This window comes from Clavelina lepadiformis, chromosome 8 (assembly GCF_947623445.1).
Source record: "Clavelina lepadiformis chromosome 8, kaClaLepa1.1, whole genome shotgun sequence".
In the NCBI taxonomy this organism is placed as follows: Eukaryota; Metazoa; Chordata; class Ascidiacea; order Aplousobranchia; family Clavelinidae; genus Clavelina; species Clavelina lepadiformis.
In genome coordinates, this window is record NC_135247.1 from 4,994,061 (window position 1) to 5,021,025 (window position 26,965).

General features: G+C 34.6%; 4 protein-coding genes and 1 pseudogene across 6 annotated transcripts; 1 reads left to right on the forward strand and 4 right to left on the reverse strand.

Annotated features, from left to right (window-relative positions):
• Positions 1 to 2,054: 2,054 nt before the first annotated feature.
• Positions 2,055 to 4,258, reverse strand: LOC143469847 (V-type proton ATPase subunit G-like). Its single transcript, XM_076967700.1, has 3 exons — positions 3,060 to 4,258; positions 2,873 to 2,973; positions 2,055 to 2,741 (listed from the first exon to the last, which is right to left on the reverse strand). The coding sequence occupies exons 1-3, from the start codon at positions 3,139 to 3,141 to the stop codon at positions 2,571 to 2,573; spliced, it is 354 nt and encodes a 117-aa protein (XP_076823815.1). The 5' UTR covers positions 3,142 to 4,258; the 3' UTR covers positions 2,055 to 2,570.
• On the reverse strand, positions 3,196 to 6,980 carry LOC143469846 (V-type proton ATPase 116 kDa subunit a 1 pseudogene; annotated as a pseudogene).
• A 71-nt stretch (positions 6,981 to 7,051) lies between these two features.
• On the reverse strand, positions 7,052 to 11,947 carry LOC143469845 (V-type proton ATPase 116 kDa subunit a 1-like). The gene has a single exon (XM_076967699.1). It carries the CDS (start codon positions 10,740 to 10,742, stop codon positions 8,157 to 8,159), a length of 2,586 nt encoding a protein of 861 aa, XP_076823814.1. The 5' UTR covers positions 10,743 to 11,947; the 3' UTR covers positions 7,052 to 8,156.
• Positions 11,948 to 14,643: 2,696 nt separating this feature from the next.
• LOC143469700 (RNA/RNP complex-1-interacting phosphatase homolog) lies at positions 14,644 to 18,941 on the reverse strand. Of its 3 annotated transcripts, none has more exons than XM_076967486.1 (3): positions 18,793 to 18,941; positions 18,492 to 18,695; positions 14,644 to 16,195 (listed from the first exon to the last, which is right to left on the reverse strand). In XM_076967486.1, exon 3 carries the CDS (start codon positions 16,169 to 16,171, stop codon positions 15,305 to 15,307), a length of 867 nt encoding a protein of 288 aa, XP_076823601.1. In that variant the 5' UTR covers positions 16,172 to 16,195; positions 18,492 to 18,695; positions 18,793 to 18,941; the 3' UTR covers positions 14,644 to 15,304. The 3 variants fall into 3 exon arrangements, with proteins under 3 accessions (XP_076823601.1, XP_076823602.1, XP_076823603.1); XM_076967487.1 differs by having other exon boundaries at positions 18,486 to 18,695; XM_076967488.1 differs by lacking the exons at positions 18,492 to 18,695; positions 18,793 to 18,941 and adding an exon at positions 17,266 to 18,429.
• A 5,456-nt stretch (positions 18,942 to 24,397) lies between these two features.
• Positions 24,398 to 26,304, forward strand: LOC143469079 (AP-2 complex subunit sigma). Its single transcript, XM_076966639.1, has 2 exons — positions 24,398 to 24,533; positions 24,927 to 26,304. The coding sequence occupies exons 1-2, from the start codon at positions 24,478 to 24,480 to the stop codon at positions 25,297 to 25,299; spliced, it is 429 nt and encodes a 142-aa protein (XP_076822754.1). The 5' UTR covers positions 24,398 to 24,477; the 3' UTR covers positions 25,300 to 26,304.
• Positions 26,305 to 26,965: the final 661 nt, after the last annotated feature.

Below are 26,965 nucleotides of genomic sequence, written 5' to 3' on the forward strand. Positions count from 1 at the left end.
TTGTTATCAGCAAAAGATAAATCGCAAAAAGCCTGAGTTTTTGGCCATTCTTGTGTGGCGGTCGTGATAGTAATTGCAATAATTTATATAATTGGCTTTCTAAATAAACATTCTGTGTTTCTCCAGTTAGATTCAATTCAATTGAGTGTTTGAAGTGTATTTTTCGTAGTTAAATCGATAAGCAAACAATGAGTTCCAAAACCGACGCTCTGACATAGTTTCAAATGTTTCAAGTAGCATTGTATTGTATCGTGTGTAACGTAGATGGTACTTGTGAGGAAAAGTGTATGACGTAGGATAAATAATACATGTGACGTGTTATACGTGTCATGGTAAAACGTAGCATGGCTGTCGCCCATTGGTTGGATACAGCGGTATAAAAACTAAGGTTTGGTTAAAATCGTTCTTCTTCTTCTTCTTAACTTTTCTCAGAGTATCAGTTTTACCTTCTGGACTGTTCATTACTGAATTGATTTTATAGCTTTATTTGAATGTGAAAGAATGATGAAAATGTTTCTGATGTGATACAACAATATTTCGGAAAATATACCAATTAGACTTTATGAATCTGGTGTTGATTTAAAGAAACAATGTAGAGAAAGCAAGCGCAACGGAGTCAAAGACACAATTGTCTAGGTCTCTAGGAGTTCTAAAAGAAAGACTCATAGCCTTTAGCTTTAGGCCAACCTAAAAACAATCCACTTCGCCAACCCCACAATTGTGACTTAGATCAAAGCTCTTGTTCTGTCACACATTAGTCAAGTTGCTTGACAGCATGCTGCTGTTGTTGCTTTTTTTGAACTGAAGTCAGAAGTGTAGGTCATAGGAGTTTAGCTTATGTCCAAATAGGCGTCATGTGAAGAACTTAGCAACGTGAAGCATTGCAACTGAATAAATTATGATTGTTTTAAACATAAAAATCCGGTAGCTCAATCCGTTTCGTCCGTGAAGTTACAGTATCCTTTGGACCGCATAGGCTACCCGTCAAAACCAGTATCGTACTGGTTGCCGTGGTTGGGCTATACGCTGACACCTCTGAAGCTATTGGTAGTTAGCTATGCAGCTGTAACAGATGCAGACATAATATAAAACAGTATACGTATTGCTAAATTTATGAATTTGCGAATGTTGTGTGTGATTACTTATGACATCATAAAAGCCTTAATTACGTCAAAATTAGGGCGAAGTTTGCGATTTTCTTTTGCTTATAATTGCCTAACCAGTAGTTATTTTTTAAAACTATTTTACCAGAATATTCAGGGAGTAGTGTTCTTTCATATAAGATCAATTTATTTTTGGACTTGCCCCTTGATTAAAGTAAATTTAAAACCATTAATTAAAAAACTTTTCATTACAAAAGGAATTTTTCCGTGAAAAATATTAAACTAACTATTTAAAAAAATTTGCATAAAGTTTTTGAAAAGAAAAAGCTTTCTGAAAAAAACTATAAAATCTAATGCAAAAACTTTTTTAAAAATGTAAACATTAACAAAATAATTTAAAAGTAATAAATAAATTGGCAAAATTTGGGAATATACGGGAGCTTTTGTTGAAATAGTTAAAATTATATCAACTGTGGACTTTGGGTTGGCTGTAGTCTACTATACCTTTTTCTAGTTCCGGGTAATAAACTTATTTGCAATGCCGTGATAATTTTAATTCGTGGTTATCCGAAATAAAACATTAAGATTGGAGACTTTGCATTCCTATTCAACTCTATACATTATTTTGAACGTTTTTAGAGATAGTGGTAACAAATAAACATGCAGCCTGCATTACAAAGTTTAACGAAGGTTACCTGCTAGCGTAAGTGGCAAGCCAAAGACAACACGAACCATGTTGAGCCTTTTCTGCAACTCTTTTCGCCCTCTAGTTGTGCACTGCCTTTTCGTATGCAGTTACCTGTAGGAACTACATTTGCCTACCTCAGTTCTTGAAGCTGACATTTAGCCGGACGATTTGTAATCGACTCATCTGTATTATTTTGAATGACAAATTCGCGTGATCGAACGCGTCGCTCATTAACGTGACCAACAAATCACATAACAGAATGATAAAGTGCACAAATACAACTTTGTATTGCTAACGATCAAAAATGGCTTGTGCAGGCGGATTTCTGATCTACCACCACAAATAGCACTAAATATTTAAATGTGACGTTCTGCATACATAAAAGGTAACACGAGAATTGCAACGCAGTCAACTACATACAGTAAATGCGGACTACAGCCAATCTCGCGTATAATAATTTAAAACACTAAACGACAACGTTTAAAGTAAACTTGCACAATCACTGAAAGTACGGGGTCTGTGACAAAACAACAATATCTAAGTGATGCGCAATTTCGCTGCAGTAAACTTTAGTCCAGTATTTCCGCGTTAAAATTATTTTCACGATGAAAGAGGAATGGATTTGATACAAGCATGAACATGCAATAAACTGTGAAAACGAGAAACGAACCACAGAATAGCATGAGGGCTGACAATAAACCTTAACAGTTCAAGACGCGTAACAGTCCGGAGAGAAATCTTTCTTGATGTTCAATTAACTTTTCACGGTGTAAAATTTTCTAAGTAGGTCGATAATTTACATGTAATTCTGGTTTAACGTGGCAGACCAGTTCAAGCACCCGTTCTATTACTTTGTCTTTATTTTGTTGGGTTTGGGCGTTTAATGATCGAAGCTCATCTTCCTGACGCTGGTCCATCTGCATCCGAACGTCATCTCGTGAGCCCAATATCTAAACAAAATCAGTGTCGTTTTAGATTTGTGATCAAGACTTGTAACGAGTTACGAATACGACTATAAATAAATTGTCGATATTTCGTCATCAAGTTAACTACTCATTAAGTGAAATCTCAAAGAACTTACTTTAGATTCTCTGTCCTTGAATTTTTGCTCCACCTGGCCGCGGAAGTTCTCGATATCCACTTTGGCTTCCTCTTTTGCTGCTTTCAGTCGTTTAGTTTTCCCTGCATTATGCACATAGTGATTTTTTGATACATTAAAAAGTTAAAGATAAAATAAATAAGCGGAAAAATGGTTAAATTAGACATACTTTTTCGTGCTTCTGCGACTTTTTCTGAGGCCTTTTTCTCAGCGGTGAGCAATTGTTGTATCCCAGGAGTCTGACTTGCCATGACAACAAAATAAGTTTACAAGCAGATTTTTAACTTGAGTTCTGCAGGGAAATCCTTAAAAGAACGAAAAGTTGGGGTAAATATACAAATATGTTTGATTACTTCAATTTCACAATATACATTCTCATGATACACTCTTAAAAGAAAGCATTCTTATTTCTTAATATCTTTGAAATATGAATATTACACCAACACAAATTGCTGTTCAAATAAACACTGGCCACAGTTCTTTTAGCAAAACCAAAATGCAATTGCAAAAAATTCCCTAGAGCATGCACTAAAACAAGTGGTAAAACTCTGATTAAGTTCTCGTAAAAATGCCATACCAAAAATACCAATTCAGTTAGAAACTAATCGTACAATGGTAATAGTTTACTATAATGGTGCTGTGTCAAAATAACTCTTCGTCATTAACATAATGTGGCCGTTGAAACATTCTATTAGTAATGGTATTTGTATAGAACATAAACTTTTTACTACCACCACAAAGCATCCCGCCACACCATGAAGCAAATAAATAAAAGCCTAACTGCAGACTTAGCAGTAAAATACACTACAATGCCCATTTCATAATATCTAGGAAAATATACAAAAAATCAGGGTGTTCGTTTCACACCTAAATGAACGAACATTTCAAACACTACTGTTTATTATTGCAAGTTAACTCGCATTTCTGGGATTAGAATTGGGTAATATGTTGGAATGTTTCATTTTTATAAACACTTAATAAACGGCAATCGTTGTAACTGGTGATCTTTGAAATCACTATGAAAATGTAGAACAAAAACTTTTCAATTTAACTAACTTATCTACTCATTTCACAGAAAAGGCACATTGTTACTTTAATCAACTTGCCATCAAAAGAACACTTTAATACAAAGAATGTTAGAAAATGCTAGAATATAGAAAATATTAGATACTGTGATGAAAGCTACAGCTTTAGCAAAGTTTAGTCAAGATAAGGGTAAGAAACTTCGGCTAATTTGATTTAATAATGGTAAACATTAAAATAGGGATGACAAATCACAACAAAGTTATATTAAATTGAGGTCGAGCTTTCAAACTACTCCATCACTCTACAGTTGCATCGTACCTAACCAGCATAAAGCTATGTTTACTAATAACAAGGGGACAAAATTCTATTCAATATTAACATATGCACAGCTGAGGGAGAATCCCACCCTTTAGAATTTATCCAAAAGTCAAAAAGCAAAAAAAGATTTGTTAGTTGTAATTTATGATATTTATAAGCGTCTTATTCTTCAACTTTATCGTGAATTATGGCATCAAAGGAAAATGGCGAAAAAATGTATCCTTCACCAGAATAAAACTTGCTCTGAAATTCAACCCAATGTAGCCGCAGTGCATGAAGAAAAGCAGAAAGTCCTTCCATAACAAGCAAAATGCCGACAGTCAGGGCAGAAAAGCCCCAAAACACTATAAACGACCCTATAATTCCAAGGGTTCCAGGCATTGCCAAACCACTGTGCATAACCATCGTCCACAAAACTTCTGATAATTCAGCGTGAGCAAGACTGAGTGCCCACAGCCGCAGGTATGAAGCAGTATGAGAAATGCAGTTGAGGCAATATTCGATTGTGTGGATGACTTGAATGATCATGAACTGGCCCATCTCAAATTCCTCTTCTTGTTTGCTGCTATCACTATCACTGTCAGAGTCCATAATAGCTTCATTATGGTGTAAGATCTCTTCATCATCTCCAGAATCATTAACTGAAACAGGAAGACGAGTGTATGTTCGCCTACCCTGTCTTTTCTTGGATTTATTCCGCTGATACACTATGTAAGGCTTAGCAAGCAACATCCAGGGAATACAAACAACAGCCAAAAGGACAATACATATTTGCAAAACTTTTTGAAATGTAGCGTGACCTTGAAATACTAGCGTTTGTTCTTTGAGCGAAGGGGCTTTCAACATGAACATGTTAATAAGGCCAATCATTAAACTTGGAGCATGGAATGAATCAGCTGCATTCCAGACTGCCCACTTGTATAATATAAGAAAGCACAAGTAACCAATGACACACAGAAGAAATACAACCTTTGGAACCCATTCACAGAGCAGTGATGTATAATTTTTAAAATAGAGGTGGTTATATAAGGCAAGAGAGAGGCCAAACAACATTTGGCAAAGGCCCATAATCACTGCTCCCTTCATTTTATAGCTGTTGAGAAATGTTATTTTGTTTGAAGCTGACTGCCAGATTGGATCCATTCCATATGGATAAGGATTTCCTGTAGAATTTGGATATGGCAAATCAGATCCGCGAAAAACACCAGGCTTAGCTGGATCCACCAATAAGCTCTCATGATTTCTAAGGTAATCCTTATCCCAGCCGGGGTTATTGGAGACATTCCATGCCGATCCAAACACATTCAAGGATCGAGAAAAACATTCGTTGTATAGAAATCCAGTATACATGGAAAAAATTCCCATCAATAGAATAAGATATCTTCCACCAAGCATCATTTCCCATATCTCATTGTTGGACTTGTTCCGCAAAAATTTTTGTTGATTCCAAACCAGGTAAAATCCAAATACAAACATTATCAAGCCATGCCCCAAATCACCAAACATTACAGCAAAGAGAAAAGGAAAGGTTATGATTGTAAATGGCGAAGGATTTACTTCTCGATAGCTTGCAACACCAAAGGCATCGATTAGAGCTTGAAAAGCAAAAGTGAAATCATTAGTACGATTGTAAGTTGGAGGGGATTCTTCAGTTTTCATCACTTGCAAAATTGAGGGTACAGATGAGCCACTAGACTCTGTTCCTCTGCGCAAAGACATTCTAATTTTGTCCAAATCTGCGGCTGGACACCAACATTCTGCAATCAAACACTTTTCGGCGATGTTGACATTGAAAAGATTTAAAGTGTCATAAATTGCTTTGATTTTCCGAACTTTTATAAGCCAAATGCGAATATCGCGAGCTACCTGAGAAAGAACTAGTCGTCGATGGTCATCTGTTTGACTTAAGACTGTTTGGAGATCCTCAATACGAGTCATGACACCTATTGCAATTTCACGTCTTTCTTGTGGAGATTCAGGGCAAGGATAGAGAGTGGCATGAAAACCTTCACAGATTTTCTTCACACGATTTTTCAGTTGTTCCCCTTGAAAGAAGATGATAAAGACACACTTGTTTACTGTATCACCAGTGTGAGGATCCTTGAATGATTCCTCAATTTCCACATACCTAAGAAAAACATTGCCTCGACAAGCTCTCCACAAGACACGTTCAAATGCTGGCATCTTTTCTCTCAGAATGACACCTGTAACAAAACCTAGCTTTGTAAAAGGGCCTCTACTTGCTTCACTTCCTAGAAGAGATTGCGTGCTTTCATCTCCACCATGACCATATTCGGGTTGCTCATGGAACATTGCTGCTTCTTCAAAAAAGCTCTGGGTTTTGCGAAGAATATATCTCAGCTCAGTTAGTTCTAGAAAGTTTCGTTTTAGTGTTTCCTGATTACTATTGACTTCCTTCATGTCCTTTTCAAGTTTTTCAAACTTTCCCTCCAAATCAATCATTTCCCTTGGAAGAGGAGCAAATGGCACATCTCCATCATCATCAACCGGAATGTTGTCTTTTTTTAACTCTCTTTCAAGGAACCTCAACTTTCTTTCCATCTCATCACATCGTCTCACTTCATTAACAAATTTACGTTGAAAAGCATTGACATTTGGATTTAGGTCTCTAAACTGCGCCAATCCGAGTTCTCCAAGCTCACTCACGCAAGCAAATGCAGCCTCGCTTTGAAGATAGAGTTGTGTCAAACACATTTCTTCACTTCTGAAGAGGTGACCCATTGTTCTATGTTTACAAAACTTGCTATTTCAAAATTTTAGTTTTTATGACATTGACCTGAAATGCCTAAAATGTGCCTAATACAGAAACAACAAAAAAGTGAAGATTAGAACGTGAAACAGATACCGGTGCAATGAGAATAGTTCATAGTTAACAACACTGAACACCTGACAGATTTTGAGTAAATATAAAAGTATTTAACGAAATTGACCAACATTTCGAACAGAACGAGTTCTGAGTATCAAAACATAAATTGAATACAATCTCTTGTCCACACCTACTGTGGACCTTTTGAAAACAGATGTATACGTACAAATACCCAAAAATTCAGGTCAAAAGCTGTACAAACTTGGATTATTTTATGTACTGTATATTATGATTGTAACTCAGAATACTATTCGCAAAACATTGCACATTTGTACTAAACATTTATAACATTTATTTTATTTATAACATTTTTAACATTTATACTAAACATTTATTGATAGTACATTTACCAACTTAAACACATCTAAAAATTTAAGTCCTTTAACTTACTGCAGGTTTTCTAAATGCAGAACGTTAATCAAAAAGAGACCATTATCTTGAAACTAACAAAGTTCTAGTAGTTTGTCTGGATGAAACATAAAATACTTAATCAAGTATTTAAGTTGAGGATGCATCTTTATAGGAATTAAGCAATATTATACACTAGACTTAGGTTTGAAAGATTACAGGAAAGTGACTTGCAAATAACATGACTTTAAAAAGAACACTGAAAAAACATCTGGTTATGTTTACAACAATCACATTTTCTTTGACAAGTTAGAATATTTCCAACACAAAACAGCTTACCACAATACAATAAATCTTTAACAATAAAGTGTAACATTCCATGATGAAGCACTTCTATGTATTACCAGTATTTTATAGTTTATGATACTTCAGTATTTTTAAAATAACTACAAATTGGTTCTAAAGGTTGTTAACAACCACATAATATTGACAAAAAAAGATTGCACGGCATAAAAATTACACATTTAACTTATAAATTATGTTATTTAATAATAAATCTATGAAGCACAAAAAAGAAAATATAAATCCAGCACATCTTATATATACCATAGGTGCATTTTGGTGTATATTTACAAGATATAACATTGTATATATATAAATACATAACATACAAGAGATACTACTGCACTATTCCTCACTCTTGCCTTCGACAATAACATGAAATGAAAATGGACTGAACATGTATCCTTCACCTTTGTAGAATTTACTCTGAAATTCCACCCAATGCAACCGAAGAGCATGAAGAAATGCAGAAAGACCCTCCATGATAAGCAAAATGCCGACAGTGAGTGAGGAAAACACCCAAAATAATAAGAAGGACATTACCGCTCCAAGAGCTCCAGGTTCTGTCAAACCAATGCTCATGACCATTGTCCACAAAACCTGAGACAATTCTGAATGCGCAAGACTGAGTGCCCACAGCCGCAGGTATGAAGCAGTATGAGAAATGCAGCTAAGGCAATATTCGATTGTATGGATGACTTGAATGATCATGAACTGGCCCATCTCAAATTCCTCTTCTTCATGCTTGTCGCTCTCGCTGCTGGAATCCAACTCTGATTCATGGTTAATGTTCAGTTCATCATGAGCAAGGATGTCAGCTCTATCAGAGATACCATTGGCAGATGTGTGTATTTCACCATAACCTGCAGTTGCCTGCTTTTGCTTATTTCTGTAATATATGATGGCAGGCTTGGTGAACAGCATCCACGGAATACAAAAAACAGCCAAAAGCACAATGAATATCTGTAATCCGTGTTGCAGCCCAGCTTGTCCTGAAAATATCACGGTATCTGCAGTTTGTGATGGAGCAGTGAACATGAACATATTGATTAAGCCAATCAAAAGGCTTGGGGCTTGTGAAGAATCCGCCGCACTCCACACTGCCCACTTATAAAAGATAAGTATTACCAGATACCCAATCACACACAGAAGAAATATAATTTGCGGAATCCATTCACAAAATAATGACAAATAATTTTTAAAATAAAGGTGATTATTCAAAGCAAGAATCAAGCCAAACATCATTTGAACAAAACCTAAAATGACAGCGCCTTTCATTTTATAACTGTTGAGAAATGTAATCTTGTTTGAGGCCAACTGCCAGATTGGATCTATTCCATATGGATAGGGATTTCCTGTTGAATTTGGATATGGCAGTGTTGACCCGCGAAAAACGCCAGGTTTACCTGGGTCCACCATCAGTGAAGTTTGACTTTTAAGGTACTCTGTATCCCAACCGGGATCAGCAGAAACATTCCAGGCAGATCCAAATACATTTACAGATATCGAAAAGCATTCATTGTACAGAAATCCGGTATACATAGAAAAGAGCCCCATGAGCAAAATAAGATATCTTCCACCAAACATCATTTCCCAAATCTCATTATCTGTCTTGTTGCGCAAGAAATATCTCTGATAATACAACATATACAGGCTGAACAGTAACATTAAGAAACCATGCCCCAAATCGCCAAACATAACAGCAAAAAGAAAGGGAAAAGAAATGATTGTAAATGGAGTAGGATTTACTTCACGGTAATTAGCTACACCAAAGGCATCAATTAGAGTTTCAAATCCATAAGTGAAAGCATTAGTGCGATTGTAGGTAGGTGGTGATTCATCACTTTTCATAATTTGTAATATGGAAGGGACTGATGATCCACTTGTTTCTGTTGCATGACGTAAGGCACCTTGTATCTTTTCAAGATCTGCCACGGGACACCAACACTCTGCAATTAAGCACTTCTCAGCTATGTTGACATTAAACAGATTCAGAGTATCGTAAATAGCTTTAATTTTTCGAACTTTGATAAACCAAACACGAATATTGCGAGCGACTTGAGAGAGAACAATTCGGCGATGATCCTCTGTCTGATTCAAAACTGTTTGGAGATCTTCCAATCGAGTGGTCACACCAACTGCAATCTCTCTTCGTTCTTGGGGATTTTCCGGACAAGGATATAAAGTAGCTCGAAAACCCTCACAAATTTTTTTAACTCTGTTCTTGAGCTGGTCACCTTGGAAAAAGATGATAAATACACATTTGTTGACCTTATCGCCAGTGTATGGATCTACTAATGGCACCTCCATTTCAACATGTCGAAGAAAAACATTGCCACGACATGCTCTCCAGAGAACACGTTCAAACGCCAGCATCTTTTCCCTCAATATGACACCAGCAACAAAACCAAGTTTTGTAAAAGGACCTCGAGATAAATCACCAGCACGGGAACTATCTTCTTCAAGCTCTGGAGCAAATCCGGTGTGTTCTGTCTGATACATCGTTGCTTCCTCAAAGAATCCCTGGGTTTTTTTCAGGATTTGTTTCAGCTCAGACAGCTCAAGGAAATTTTTCCTCAAAGCTTCTTGGTTACCATTAACTTCCTTCATATCACTTTCAAGTTTTTCAAACTTTCCCTCCAATTCGATCATTTCTCGTGGAAGAGGAGCAAATGGCACATCTCCATCATCATCAACCGGAATGTTGTCTTTATTTAGCTCCCTTTCTAAAAACCTCAACTTTCTTTCCATCTCATCACATCTTCTCACATCGTGAACAAATTTTCGTAAAAATGCATTTACATTTGGATTTAGATCACGAAACTGCACCAAACCAAGCTCACCAAGTTCACTAACACAAGCAAATGCCGCCTCACTCTGCAGATAGAGCTGTGCAAGGCACATTTCCTCACTTCGATACAAGCTACCCATAGTAAAGTTTGAAATATTTAGCAGCTACTGTACAGTTTCATGTAGATCAATTCCTATGAGACCTTATAAACAAAAAAGACTGATAAAGATCCAAAACTTTGGACTTTTAAAGTATTTTAAACTTTTGAACTGATGCCATATTGTGCGAACAGAGTCAAAAACTTTGGCACGATGGCATGCACTGACAGATTTAAACATCTATTTTTTGTATATTATTAGCTTTCAAACAAAGAAATTTGCCATTTTTGTGGTTATCGAAGCTTTAAATTTGCAATTGGCATTTGTGTACTTAAGATTTTTGACTGTTTGTTTTTAATAATTTAATGTATTTCTTGGCAGTTAGCTTATAAATGTGCTCTCGCATAAAACACCTAACATGATAGATTTTTGGCTTCCAAATTAAGGCTTATACAAAGTCAAGCATGGAAAAAGTTTGCTTCAAATTTATCGCGGTTGTGCAGTTGCCACGAAATACAGATCAGCCAGATTGGAAAGTTTACTAAGTGCTTGGGAGTAACGAATAATTGCGTGTGTAGTGGCTATTGTTTCATCTTGATTGCGCGGGGGAATTCCTACAAAAAACAGCAAACTTTCCCAGCTGGCAGACTGGTCCAGCATACATGCCAAATCGATAACCATTGCATTTTCTTTTTGCCTCGTCCAAAACAAATGTAATAACTAATAAAGCTATAAGCGAAAATATGCTGGTTACAGTATTGTGATTTTGAAACTTTGGTAACCAGATGCGGATGTCAGTGAAATAGTCACTTAGAAGAATTTTTGTTTGTAGCTGTATAGGCTACACATGAAATTTTAAAAAACAGTAAAATCTTAGAATAAGAATCGAATCATGTTGATGTGTATAGAAACTTTTAAACCGTAAATTTCCACAAAATTAGACCAAAAATTAACCGGGCAAATTAAAAATGGCAGCGTCTATTTCACTGGTTGCCGGTTACCGAATATGGAAAAAGCTACTTCAGCAAACGGCTAACCGGTTATGCAATTGGTATTTTCTTACTTTTTCTTCTTACGGCAGCTGGTGAAGCAGACACTTATAAATGCTGTTTACAGAAATAGGAAATTAATACAAATACAATAAACGGCAATTATACTAGTCTGTGAATTGAAATGCATGCTAACTTTCAACTTAAAACAATGTTCTAATTTTTCCAAAATGTAAATAAGCCTAAAACTAATCCCTTCTGATAAAGCAATCTCAATAAGCAATCGCAAGATTTATACCCAAGACCTGCAGAGCCCGAGCCCCATCGTTAACCACTATGCCACCGTATTGCTTTCTTCCCCTTGTCCAGAATGAGAGTCATGAACTCATTAGTGAAAATCTGCCGGTCACCGTATTGTGATTTAGCAAATTCGGTAAACGGACGCAGGTGAAATAGTCACTTCGATTAAAAACAGGACTATTTTTTCATTTTTTTGAAAAGATTGGTGCACTAGGTAGGCTACATTCGTACTGTACACTAGCTACGACACGACCGTCGACGGTCAGTCAGTCAAAACTTATTTGAAGGTATTTATCCTTATATTGAAAGCTTGTTTTATATCGTACGTAATATTTCATCGCAACTAACAATGTTGTAATCTGATAAAATACGAATGTTAAACGTTATCATTTCTAAATTAGCGCACTTTATTTAATATTTAGCTCCACTATACCGTACAGGAGTAACTTGCTGGATGCCTTTCCAATGGAAAGTTTCCATCCTTTGAGTGTCACGGTTTATTACGTTTAAGTCACGTGACATATCATATGACGGTTTTCATAGAAATATAAGACTTACATAGCTCATAGAAATCTAGTTGACTTCGTGGAGAGAATAGTATGGCACTATCTTCATTGTAAACTGAAAACAAAAAAATACGCTTACAAACCACTAACGGCAAAACTCTGATGACTTAAAACGTGCAAAAAATTAATTGTAGTAGTGTTACAACGATGTAAGATTAGCACGGCCACTATACCCAAAAATGTTAAATTAAGACAAAAATAAAAACTAACAACAAAAGACACAAGCAAAAAATAGATGCCAACATTAAGACTTACATTAACATGCACACAAAAAGACGTAAATGTTATGTTATACTATTTGCACAAGCAGAATTATAACAATAAAATCCCACCAAAACAAGCATGCTTCTACGTTCCTGTGAACAGACTGAATGCTAGAATAAATGTAGATACGGATAAGAAAATATTAGAGCAGGGTTGTAACCAAGTCATTTTTTTCTGACTCGAGTCAATACAACACTGATTAAAATTATGAAACCGATTTTCAGACATAGCCTACAAATTATTTGTTGTCAACAAAGTAAACAACATCTTACATAATACCGGGTCGATTACGTCATACGAATTTTACAGCGCAAAAGAATATTATAGAATGTACCGTTGAACATGAAATTAAAACGCTTTCGCGCAATATTCCCTGAAGAAATTTTATGCTGTTCCAAACTTCCATTATCTGTTTCACTGAATAAAAAGTTATAAACTATGGATGAGAACCAAATTTATAGTGAGGAAATAATAAGTAAGGATTGATTCTAAATGCGGTTCACTTAAGGTAGATTATTTAAAACAGCGGTGACGAACCTATTCACTATCGCGGGCCACTTTGTCAGTTACAGCTTAGTAAGCGGGCCGCCTCACTATTTAGTAACCTGTAAAATTTTGCATAATTAGCATTCAAACGCAACCGCTTCATTCGGCAGGTTTTTAGCTGCTCCTGTGGCCGCAAAAAATACATCGTTCGAGTACAGCAATCTATTGAAGACATACTGCTTCGACTCAATCGTGCTATCAGCTTTTGATATCGCATTGCGCAAAGATTAGAAACAAGTCAAAGAATTTTCGAGACTGCTGGTCTCACTGGAATGCTCCGCCATGCAAGAATTTGAAATGAACCATACAAAATATCATTGTAGATATAGACTACTGCATCATTGAATTCAACTTAAATGAAAAATGTAATGAAGTGTCAAAAGAAAAAGAATGTTCGTTTTATTTAGGAATTTAATTAAAGATATGGTTAGAAAAATTTAAACACCATATTACTTTTTGAGGTTAACAACGGGATAGTGCAACATCAAATTTTTTATCTAAGACCGCAACTAACTGCATTAACTAATGAAAGAGTTTAGACAAAAATCTTCAATATCAAAAGTTATAACTAGACTACGTATTTTTGGCCAGAAATACAGTTAGCCAATTCTGACATGTAGCGTATAGGCTACATTAAAGACGTCAAAAAGAAAAATCACGTTGTCTGCTCACTTTGCTCTTGCAATGGACTGTAAACGCGCGTCTTTTGTCGTAAACAGCTGGCAAGTGAACTGGCTGGAGGAAAACTTGCTTCCGCGGACATCTAAAATTGTTTTACAGTTTATTTCTTGAAACAAGCGTCTCTGTCTGTTGATTTTACGACCTACTTTTAACACGATCGCTTCGCCAACATATATAACTATTGCCCCGTAAAAAGCGGCTTGATATGGAAATAGCAATTCACTTCCATAAAAACACATTTATTGAATAAGACAAAGCTAATTCAAAATTCTGGTCTCATTTCGATGGCCAAGACATGAATCTTATACGTGGCATATTCAGGTCATTGTTTGGAGCATCAAAAAATATCAAATCACCCATTCATTAACAACATGCAACTACCGTGATCTTAAGCTCTGAATAAACCATAAGAATTTACCTACAGAAAACTTTTACTTCTAAAAATTACTCAAAGTCGATATATACACTTTTAAACGTTTACAGTTGCAAGAAAACAAAACCATTGAGTGGGCTTAGACTAGGAGTTTTGGCAACACACTGGGATGTTGCAGTTGGAGTTCATATACCGGTATGTGGTTTGGGCTAAAACGGCGTTGACAGGGTAACAACAATTCACTTTATTACCCATCATATGGTAATTGCAATACACATGGCAAAAACATTCATTGGTAATTGCTTAATCAAAGCATAAGGTGCAATGCATTAGCGGGGTTAGAAAAATAAATATGCTGGCTTTAATGTGATGAGCGATGGAAACGACTTGTGTCGAATGAATGAAGGAAATCAGTTGTAATGTAAATAATATCATTAACGACGAATTTGTACCTGTTAGCACTAAATTTTGCTTTGCCCATAAAAATTTATACATAAAATACGTTATACATATAAAGATTTGTAAAAAACACTGAGCTTAGAGCTAAGATAAAAATAAAGCGCTTTAGTTTAATTTCATTGCTAAAAACTAGCAGCTTTAACATTAAAGAAACACATGGTAAGTTAACAGTATAAACAATGAAATATGTTGTGAAAGGATAAAAACAAATTTGTTTAAATATGAGATAAATTTTCTATGAGGTGTATAAAAGAGGAATCAAGTATATCTCTTTTGTACATGTCATGATAAATTAATCATTCAAGGAATCCAACAACAACAAATGTTTTATTAAAATTTAAGTCATGAATCAGATTATAAAATATATTGTAATTTACTTTCAGAATTTTAATTTAAGAAAGCGCATTATACACATTAGCTTATAGATCAAAATGGATGCCTGTAAAAGTTAGGCTCTGAATAATCAAAGTTTGATGGATAAGAGTAATTGCGATAAAAAGAACTCCTGGGGGGATAATATGGATGGTAATACTGCCTTCGATCTTGAAGCATTTGTTGATGCCACCTATAACCATGTGGAGGTCTTTGCCTTGATGAATATTCAGAAAATTCGTTATGATAATTTCGCCTTTGACAGTGTGGATCACGATAAATGTCTCTGTCCCAAAATTCATAACCTGTAGCCCTTTGTTGTGGAAATTCCTGCATTTTATTGGTGTGCTCCTGAATATGATCAGAATCTATTTTTTCAGATGAAGAATGCAAGTCATTCAGATAGTTTTCTCTTTCTATTTTATGCCCCCTAGCCGCATTAAACATGTTTATGGCATCAGATGGTTGTATGCGTTTTTCTTTTATGAGATATTTGCAAACAAAATAACCTGTACGATTTAGTCCATGCGTGCAGTGCACCACAATCACATTGTCATTGTCTTTGTTTTCTTTTTCAAACTCTTTAATAGCTGAGAAAAACTGCATTATGATTTGATTATCCGGTATAACTCGTCCAGGAACCATAATCTTCACATACTTCATGCCATAGTCAGTGAAGTCACGTGGATCGTAATACTTCCTTGTAAATGTTAGGTCAACTATGAGACCTATTTTAATGTTGCGTTCTTCAGCCATTTGTATGAGGTTATTAGGTGAGAAGTGTTCATCCTCAGGAATGTCCTTATAAAATCTCTTTTTCAATGGGACTTTCACTGCAAGGAATCGAGAATTTTCCACAATTTTTCCCATTTTCGAATAATCTAACCATCCTTCAGGTAAGTGGTTGTGCTTATGTGGCATAACGTAATTCTATATAAAAATGATCTACAAACAAAGAAGGTATATATAAGGCACAATATTATGTTGCAAAGTATTGTCAATATGCAAAAATTAAAAACTTCTATGTTAACTAGTAATTGCAAACGTGTAAATGTACCTACGCTGAAATAATTTCGGTAGACTTAAGCTAGCCGTGTGGAACATCAAAATCTGTCCACAGTTCCGATATTTTTGAATAATTTGGATAATAACAAATAAAACTGAAGAATCTGCCAAGTATTTAGTTTGAAATTCTGTTACAGAATTTGATTTATTCAGATTTTTGAAAATCGATTTTGAAATGTCTATGTTGCATATTAATTAAAATGCCTCGTTTTAGTTCTAGTCTAAATCAGTGGATCTTAACCTTTTTGTCCAATGCAGCAATGTTACTTTTTAACTCTTATGAATACTGTCGCCCTCCTCTTACTATATGTGAAGGGAAAGTGAAACGATGCTTTTAATGTTGTCACAATTCAAGGTTGGCAGTAAATTGGTGTTGTATCAACGAAACATTTTCCTGATAGAACTAACCATCCTAAATATAGTTTTTTGCAATGGCTCTATCTTTTAAATCGAAGTGCTCATAGAAATACCGAATATGATAATGTATTTCCAACTTCATAAGAAGGAGTGTATAAAAAATCTTTCACAATGCTCAGCATTTCTGAAATATCAATAAAATTATGACATACATGCAAATCTTAATGAAAACAAATGAATGTAACTTGGCCATAAACATCGTATGTGATGGCCATATATGTGGCAGTTTTAATGGTACAACTACGAGCATTTGTTGGAAGCATCTCTCACAAATAGGCGGCTTGCTTATCTTTTCAATTTAACAGTATGAAGTTTTTCAGTAGGGGTGTACTGAAGGAATGTTTTTAAGTAGGGGTGTTTTTTGGATTTGTTTCCAAACCAAATTTTTAAAAAAGCAATTAAATAATTTGGGCCGAATCATGCAATCTAGTATTGCAAGTACTGATATGGTAAAAGCGAAAAAAGCAGTGTTCATACACTGAAGCTTATTATATAATTACGGCATGAAATACAATAGTTGAACTAACGCATACTTAGTTGTAGCTTGAGATACACTTAGATGCCCTGTTACGTGCAGCAACAATCATATCCGTTGTTTTGCAATTTTCTTTCAGCAGGTTTTATTTTGATGCACTTCTATTTCTAAGCATCTGTAGTCTCAAAAGTGTTTATTGCACAGCTTTATGCATGTACACAATAATAGGACAATAATGCCCCACAATGCTAACTGACTTTATCTCCAACCAGCAACCTCGGCCTGCCAAAAATTTCCACTTGGTCAAAACTTAAAAACAATCTTTAATCATGATTTAAGTACACAAAAATTCGGCTCACACAAAATTCAGACCCAAGCAGAGAAAAGTAGCTAAAATATAAAAATATCGAAAAGATAGCAGTGCGAAAATTTAAAGCAACGTAGAAGAATTAATGCGCAGGTGTGTAAAAAAAGTTCTTCTGTGAGGTATTACAGTGTAATGGAATAATTGGTTATTGTTGTTGAACTTGACTGTTCCAGTCACTCCAATACAATGTTCGATTGTCTGAATGTTTATTTGCGCTCGATGATAAATGAGCCTCAAGGTCGTTGTTCTGCTTTTCTTAATCTTAGAATTAATTGTTCACCTCGACAACTGTATATTCTGATTATATTGAAGCTTCTTTGAACGAATACATCAAGATAAAACATTGTGACAGCAACAGCATAAAGACATGTTGCGGCGTTGAACGTAATAGAAAGAAGAGACTGATAAGTGATAACTCGTACTGTACGCACAATAACCCGGAAGCAATCGATTATGTCACGCAGTGTTATGCTTTGCTGATTCGATAGATGAGAATTCTATGTTTTACACAATCTTATATTACATTAATTCATAATATTATCACAACAGTTTTTGCGCTTGATATCGAAATTTTGGATTTGGCTTGAAAACCAGATTTTTTCGAGGTGGGTGAGTTTAACGCAATGAAACTTAAAAAGTAGGCCTATTGTACATATAGCCTAGAGACTTGAAAATTTTGTATACATTAAGAATCTTGCTTACTAGGCTACACCTCCAAAAATTCCATTTAAATGAATCAAAAATTAATATTAAAATAGCGAATTTTTGATAAAATTCTGAAACTGGGTACTTCCGTAGACTATCTACACGACCATATCGCACACATAAGACAGCAAGATCTTGCTGAAAACGGCAATACCCTGCAGTACGGTAAATTAAAGGCAAACTGACTTAAATATGATACAAGTTACCGGTACTTTATGGGTGAAGGCTGGCCCTTCAGTGAGGATTCTCCTTTCCAGTAGTCTCCCCAAGTACTTTTGTAGGCTACGTTACCAACACCAACTAGACATACGTCCCATTGTCCCATTCCGTATAACACAAAGGTACAAATGCTACTCATCAAGCTAGGAGAAACTTTCTGGCAGAATTAGATTGGCAAACATTTTTCAATCAGATAGCTGAAACCATCAAATACATTAAACATTATAAATAACCAAAACTATAAATAAAATATATTATTTTAAAGACTGAAGATTTTAGTACATTTTGGAATACCTTATATTTTGAATGTTCTCTGTGGCTCGTGCTGATATTTACTCAAAACGATTTTCGTAATAGAAATTTTGTCTGCAAGTTTTAAGTAATGGTATTTCAACTGTGTTTGACAAATACCAAATTTTAAACATTTTTTTCACCACTGCGCAAAGGTTATTTTAACGTCATAGAATTTAATAACATTATCCAACTTTTTCACAGCGTATAACATGATAACGTCATATTAATTATTTCATACAAATGATTTCTAAAGAAGAGATTCTGCAACCTTAACCACTGTGACTCATGTCTTTTATACTCTTTGCTGTGAAAATAGCACTTTAAGTGACTTGTTTATCACTGATCTTTAAAATTAGGTGTAGTTTGACCAACGATATAAAGAAAGTCCTTTATATCGTTGGTTTGACACTTAATAATTGTTTTCACGTCATTCCATGTTCAACGAAAATTTCAAGTTGGTTTATAGCAACCATTAAGGTATTATTAATTGTCGCGGTTTAGGGCTCTTATGCCAGTTCACATTTGGTGTAAAAACTTCGTATTTTTACTGCTACATGTACGTTTGCTATTTATTCTACTGTTCCTCTTTTTTACTATTCGAAGTTGTGAACTCCTAAGGCATTTGCCTTGGATAAAGCACAGATAATTTTCACTGTTAACCGGATTTATTCCCCGCACAGCAGGGCAAAATTTTTATTCTATTTTGACATTTTCCAAAATATTTTATGCTCCGCCCACTAATTATCAGAATCTAATAAATTCACGGTTTATACGCGCCAATCTTCATGACGCTTTGGCTGAACACGTCTGTATAGCGTAAGTATGTGGTAATGTGACGCATTGTGGCAACTGCTCTTCAACTTAACGGTGGGTTTGAGCGTTTGACTGAATTTGGAATAAAGATCAGCAAGACCACGTAGCAGGAGCAGTGGTTAATGCTGTAAAAACGTCATGTCATGCCAAAAATTTGTTAGGTCAAAAAACCGACTATCTGGCAACCTGGTGTATTAGGCTATAGAAAAGGTTGTAGCCTAGTGCAGAAGTGCACTACAAGACTACAAGATACTTTTGCATACTAGGCCTAGATCCCAGCTGCTCAAATCGTGCCATTACCTGGCTGTGCACTTCTGCAAAAGATTCATCAAAAAAAGAAGTGCGAAAGAAGGCAAAATTCAAATGGCTTTGCAGGTTTTGACGTTGACGAGTCTCCTTCGTACAAGTGTGAACACTTTTCAATATGGAAAATGAGTACATATCATACTACTTTTTAACTGTAAGACTGTGGGTATTTGTAGACTGGTAGTAGGTAGATGAGATGTTTATTTTCACCATTAACTGCGTGGAGCGAAAGTTAGGATGCTAGCTGTTGTAGTGATAGGCTAGCACAATAAAACACATTGTCGCGATCAATTATAAAGAGCAGGAAAAAGTGACAAAGCCCAAGGGATTAAAACATGCAAGATAGCAACAATAGAATTGTATTATAAGATGTTAGGTAGCATGGTCATATTTCAATCATTCGTTCATTTTATTTTTCGTCTTCAATGTGAGGAATGAAAAAATTGTGCTGACGCAAGTGGTCGCTAACATATTAGAAGTTATTAACAACAATTCCTAAAAATTGGACAGGAAAAATGTGGCAAGGCCTAAAGGGCAAAAACGTACATAAGACCAACAAGAGAATGCAAAAACGGTATTAGCGTCAGCACAGCCACCAAACCCAAATTATAAACACATTATTAAAACATAATTGAACACAAAAACACGCAATATAAACACATTTTATATAAAACAAAAGTTTAGCGGATAGTTTGGCAGGACATAAGCGTTGTGTCACCGTCAAGATAGAACCGACCTGTGTGTCTGGATGTAAGAAGAAAAACCCCACTTAATTAAACTAAGCCCCTTTTATCCAATTAAAAGTCTTTTTATTTGTTTTCTGCAAAACAATATTTACAACGCAGGGGAGAGTACTGGACTTTGATTTTACAACAGCGGTTATTTAGAGAATAAACGACATAAAGAAAAAATAGATGCAGAGTGGCATATGGCGCAAGAGTGAGAGAGAGATAGCAATAATACTAAATTTGATAGAAACTACAAACGAGGTAGTGTGGGTGTGTAAAGTAGGCTAGCCCTACAACATCAATTTATGTTATAGATACACAAGGTGCAATAGACAGCAAAACATTTGCGTATAAAAGCACACTCACAGAAATGTGAACAAAAGGTAGAAAAAAGTGCAAGTTAATAAACTTCTGAGAATGTGAATGTAAAAAGTGTTTATAAGTAGGATCTGACCACAGTGATTACAGGAAGCTGTAAAATAAAAAGTTGTGTAAGTGCTCCTAAGTACAATTTGATTACAGTGATTCAAAAATAAAGGTAAATTTAGAAGTGCATAAATATGAAGATAAAGGTGATCATCATGACATCATGAAACTTTCCAGTCTGCCAATGTCAGAACATGCTGGCATTGATGTTGACCAAGGCCTTTGCCTTATAATAGGTTGGGCCTAGTGTAGCGATAGTGATGCCAAATATTGAATTGGGGGTTTAATGCAGAATTGCACTACCAAATGATGTCATAATTTGAGAAGTGGGGTTTTAGAATCGTAATGCATGACACGGTTGTTCACTTTTGCACTAAACCCCAACTTGGTTTGCTTAATTAAGAGTATGGTGCTTAATTACATACATTGTTGAGCAAACATGGTACATTTTTTGGTACGCACAGTCCAGTGCGTAGGATTCAAACTCCTGCAAAATAAGAACTAAGCAACATATTTTCAAATTTTTTTTTATGGTTAAAGGGAATTCATATGCTACTCACCTGAGCAAAATCTTTACAATCCAACGCCCAGAATGCTTGTAGTTTGCAAAAGAATCAAATTGGTCGACAGTTTCCATTGTGAAGTATTAGTGATTAAAAAACCTTGCTATCCAGACAATAACTCGGAAAGGGTCTATTAGGATGGTCTGTGAATTGAAGTGTATGCTAATTTTCAACTTAAAAGGAAGGACATTTAGTAGATTCCGCTTATTATGACCACCTTGGGACCAGACCATTTTGGTCATAATGCCAGGAAGGTCAGAATAATCGAAACTGCTACAGTACTTTTTAACCACACTAGAATTAAAACAGTTAGGCATAAAATGAAAAAATATGTCCAATTCATCATTTATTTCATTAACATTGGGTTGTAACATTAAAATGAAAATCAGTAAGTTAATTGAGAATACAAATGGCACAATTGTCACTGTCAAGGTCCATGATTGATAGAAAAGTCTAAAAAAGATGGAAAATGGCCATAATATCCGAAGACTGGTTATAGTAAACGGAGTTTCATATGGAAAAATTCGAGACCACACTAAAATGGTCATATTATGTGGATTGTACTGTACTATTTTTTCCAAAGTTTAGGTTAATCTAAAAACACTTCTCACTGGGATTGAATCACTTAGCTAGGCTGTGAATTGAAATAAACGCTAATAAACAAGATTAATAAACTAGTCAGCAGAAATCTGCCAGTCACGGTAACATGATTTTGCAACTTGAATAAGCAGACGCTGGTAAAATAGTCACTTTTGAAATATTATTTTTTCTGCCTATCTTGATGTAATTGGAAAAAGGTCTATTGAAAATAATAGGACATTGGTCAGTGTTTCACTCGATTAGGTAACTTTTTCGATACATTCTTTTTGCTGCTCTAAAAGTAAGGTAAGCCTTACTCCATTTTTTTATGTTTTTTGTAGACTTTTGAGCACTGTGCAGTCTTGCTAAAATTGTTGTGTGTAGTTTTATGTAAAAAAAAGAAGATATATATAAACACAATTTTTTTTACGTTTTTGTTTTATTTCTGTTTAAAATTAACATAGACTTGCATTTGTTTGCGCATAGAAGATTGATTGTTAAATATTTAATAAAATCTGCTGTTGTTACCATGCAAAGGCAAGCAACTGAGTGCAAATTCAAACATACGACATTCTAGTGCTAGGATTTTAAGTGAAGAATTTTTTGATGGGTTTGAAACGCATATTATCGAAAACTGTCTTGAAACATGTCATGGCACAATATACTATAATATATATATATATATATATATATATATATATATATACCTTTAAAACAGAAAAATATTTTTGCCTTTAACTTCTCAGCTTTAATATGTATAAGGGTGGTTACGGGGACAAGATACACACAAATATTGAGAGGTGTATAAATAAATACTAGGGCATGTTAGATGAAAAAATTTGGTGATTTTAACTTAATGTACAAATCTTATAGCTTGAGCGCCAGTAATTTTTTGTAAGGTGGTGACAAACATTTTTTGTGCATTCAGCCGTTGGCTTTGTGTTACCTTCAGTCAAATTTGATCTAATCGGTGTTAAAAATGTCCATATTTAAATGTGACAACACAAAGGAACATATTTCCATTCAACTTTTTAGTGCCTGGGATGGAACGTTCATATGTTTTAAAAAGAAGGATAGGCCTGTGTATTTATCCTCCAAATGGATGATATATGGTAACCTGAATTTCATTATTCATTATTTAGCCGATATTTGATTTTGATTTGCACAAATATCAAATTTATAAATCCTTTTTTTAATTTTTTACATTTCTTGTATATATAAAGTTTAGAAAACGGATCCCTCTGAGATGTGTTGAAGGACAAAGTAAAATTACCATGGGTTTTTCCACACTCTGTAAATCATCAAAATGTTTGTTTGTATTGTATTGGTTATTTTTCGCTACTAACTGTGCGGTTTGAAAGTTATGATGCTAACCGTTGTAGCACAATAAAACACAAGCTCACGAATAAATAACGAGCATGAAAAATTTTCTAATTAGTTTACAGAATGTTGTTTCCCACATAGAGACTCCAAGACTGAATATGTTCCACATGAACATGATCATGTCAGACAGCAGGCGCACAGTAAAATATCTAATGTGACCACATAAAAGCCTTATGCTGTATGTACCTATTGCCTACGTTGGAATGATATCATTCTATATTATATACAATAACAATGGAAAATCTTACGGTACTACATACAGTGATAATGCCTTCCAAATCGGGTAGATTGAAGCTATGCTTTTTTTAGCACAGATAAAAATTCCATGTATTAGTAAATGCATGCATTTAGCAGTGTTGGCAAAACATCCTGACTAGGACATGTCTAATTTTATATATATACTATAACTAATGAAAACAAAGAGACTGCAACTTTGTTTTAAGTATTGTCTAGTATTAGCACAGAGACTATTACGCATAGGCTGCGATTATGAAAAGAAAATGAATTTTTAACACGTACCGGTAATAGTATGTACATCATTTATGAATCAAGTGTACATGAATCTACAGTAAGTAGATTAACTGATTTTTCACTGGCACACAAAGTATCATAATTAAAATGACATCAGACACTTTATCCATGTGGCAAAGTTTTATCTTTCGCATCTTAGTTGGTTTGGTTCTTTAGACTAATGAGAACACACGGTTAATACTGTTAATAGTGCTACTTTGAGTTCAAAAACTTTAATCTTTTTGCAAAAAGGGTTTACAGCAGAAAGGCAGTTACAATTTGTATTTATCTTCTAATTTATGTTTTACTTCATCCGCAGATAAATTAGTGATACATCTGTATTTGCTGTAGATTATATTTCATATAGAACAATCAAGATGATTCGTTTTATTCTCATCCAAAATAGAGCTGGAAAGACCAGGCTAGCTAAGTGGTTGGTATTATCATTATTATCTGCATTAGTTTTTTGGAAACCATATACTGTATAATAAACAGTAATTATTTCATTCCTCCAACTAAGAGGAGCAAAAACAAAAATATGATGATATTTCCTACTTTTCATTATTTTTTAGGATATTATGTATAGAGTGTTTTGGTTAGTTTCGGAATATATGTTTGCGAGATGAAATCCAAGAAAGGGTTATCATTGCGTGGTTAGGATCTTATTATGTGTATTTGTGGTTATTTTGGCATTAAAGTTAAAGTAAGACGAAAGGAATGTATTCTTATTGAACAGTGAAAGAAAAGTATTAAATAATTATATAATGTAACAAGAAATGAACTAATGTATACCTACGACAGTAACGACAACACATATTTTTTTTAGGTACATGCAGTTTGATGATGATGAAAAACAGAAGTTAATTGAAGAGGTGCATGCTGTTGTTACTGTACGTGATGCCAAACATACCAACTTTGTTGAGTTCAGAAATTTCAAGATAGTTTATCGTCGTTATGCTGGTCTTTATTTCTGCATCTGTGTCGATGTTAATGACAATAATCTTGCATACCTCGAAGCAATACATAACTTTGTGGAAGTTCTGAACGAGTATTTCCACAATGTCTGTGAACTGGACTTGGTCTTTAACTTCTACAAAGTTTACACAGTTGTTGATGAAATGTTCCTTGCTGGGGAAATCAGGGAAACCAGTCAAACTAAAGTGATCCAACAGTTGCTAATGCTACAAAATCTAGAGTAGATTTTCGGAGCGTATGTTTTGATCAGAATTTAAATAAACTAATAGCATCGTGTAGTATGTTTTACATCAATAGAATAACTACATTTATTGTTGCCAACAAAATTAATCGACCCATAAACAAATGTTTATGTTATTTTGGATTTTTGGTAAGTACAATAAGTTTGCAACTCTACTATATGTCAACTAAAATTTACAGCTATAAAAAATTTATTATTACCATCTAGAGAATAGTACCTATATGTTGAGAAAGAAATTTTTTGCTCTTTTTAAATGTATTCTGCCAAATGGTATCTGTGTGAGTTGGCCCCAGTCATTAAATTGACCAAGCAAATATGTAGTTTATTTAAAATAAAGTTATTATGAGTGGCATTGAATATCGGACTAAATCTAAACTTTAGCCATTTAATTTCCAATATGTGCAATAGTTGTCAGCGCAAGTTCTGGGACATTGTTTTGTTGCCTATTGATGTTTTGATCTCATCATATAAATATGCTGTAGTATCTTGTACTTCTATAAATATATTTCATGTTATCATTTCATACATCATTGATGTATCAGAGGCACAGAAATATTATGCAAAATAGCTATAATGAGAAAAATACTGCTGTTTAGTTTTTTTGATATCATACAATACTTGAGTTATTAACTTGGTTGGATTTTAAAATGTGTTCCATTTTTATTGCTTTCTGGTAATATTGATGTATTAGCTTAAGTATCAATTGTTTGCTCATGATTTGGCCAAATTTTAATCCAGTTCAGTTCAAATGAAATGGTCTGTCAGCAGCAGTCGTTGTTTGGTTAGAAAAACCGATTGCCAAAACTACAGTGTTTATGATTTTTTTCCAGAATTTTCTTTCTTAAATGTCTAAAGCTCCCATTGACACACTTTTCAAAAATTGATTGGACAAAACGATTGTCGATTGTTTTATTTGTGCTATTATTTCATTTATTAGCATTTGTTACATGTTTTATTTTCTCATTAATGAATATATTCACTAATTGTATATACTTGTTTGTGAAAACAGATGCTGGCTTTGTGTATTGCTGCAGATGCTCAAAAAGTAATTATAGACAAGGTATCCAGCTAGTAGTAAACCTTATAAAAAAAACAGATGTTTTGCTTTGAATGAAAGACATTCGTGATGCAAGAAAAGAGGTCACAACAAAGGTTTTTATTTGATTATAATGGTTATCATTATTGAGTAGCCAGTAAAAGTTATTATTTGATTGGGTAAATACCGTAGGTTTAGACTAGTCTAGTCAATTATTAAACTGTTGTCTGTCATAACTGTAACGCAAGAGGTGTTTATAATAAGATTGGTTATGCAATTCATTAATTAATTATTTAAAAGTAAAAGCTGTTTGTCTTGAAACGAATTTTAAAAAGACTAGTTGATATTGTCGTTTGTATTAGTTTTCATTATGATCGTCATTTGCGGATTTAATGTATTGTCCAGTTGAACCAGACATTTCTAGCTATAAGCATTCTGTTGGAGATTTTGAGCCAAAACCCCTTAGCGATGCCACTTAGTGTAAATGGCAAGACAGTAAGCTTTTAAACTAAACTGGAAAATAGGCCAACTCTTGACAGAAATTTTGCATGCAAAAACACAAATTTTAGGGAGGCAACGTGAACTGGAACTTCAATTATATCTTTCAAATCAG

Excerpts from the sequence above, each read along its gene's own strand:
- LOC143469847 (XM_076967700.1), bottom strand. The coding sequence starts at position 3,141 with ATGGCAAGTCAGACTCCTGGGATACAACAATTGCTCACCGCTGAGAAA. Across the intron at positions 2,974-3,059 it reads AGTCGCAGAAGCACGAAAAA|GGAAAACTAAACGACTGAAA; the intron begins GTATGTCTAATT and ends TGCATAATGCAG. Across the intron at positions 2,742-2,872 it reads TCAAGGACAGAGAATCTAAA|ATATTGGGCTCACGAGATGA; the intron begins GTAAGTTCTTTG and ends GATTTTGTTTAG.
- LOC143469079 (XM_076966639.1), top strand. The coding sequence starts at position 24,478 with ATGATTCGTTTTATTCTCATCCAAAATAGAGCTGGAAAGACCAGGCTA. Across the intron at positions 24,534-24,926 it reads AAGACCAGGCTAGCTAAGTG|GTACATGCAGTTTGATGATG; the intron begins GTTGGTATTATC and ends TATTTTTTTTAG.
- LOC143469845 (XM_076967699.1), bottom strand. The coding sequence starts at position 10,742 with ATGGGTAGCTTGTATCGAAGTGAGGAAATGTGCCTTGCACAGCTCTAT.
- LOC143469700 (XM_076967486.1), bottom strand. The coding sequence starts at position 16,171 with ATGCCACATAAGCACAACCACTTACCTGAAGGATGGTTAGATTATTCG.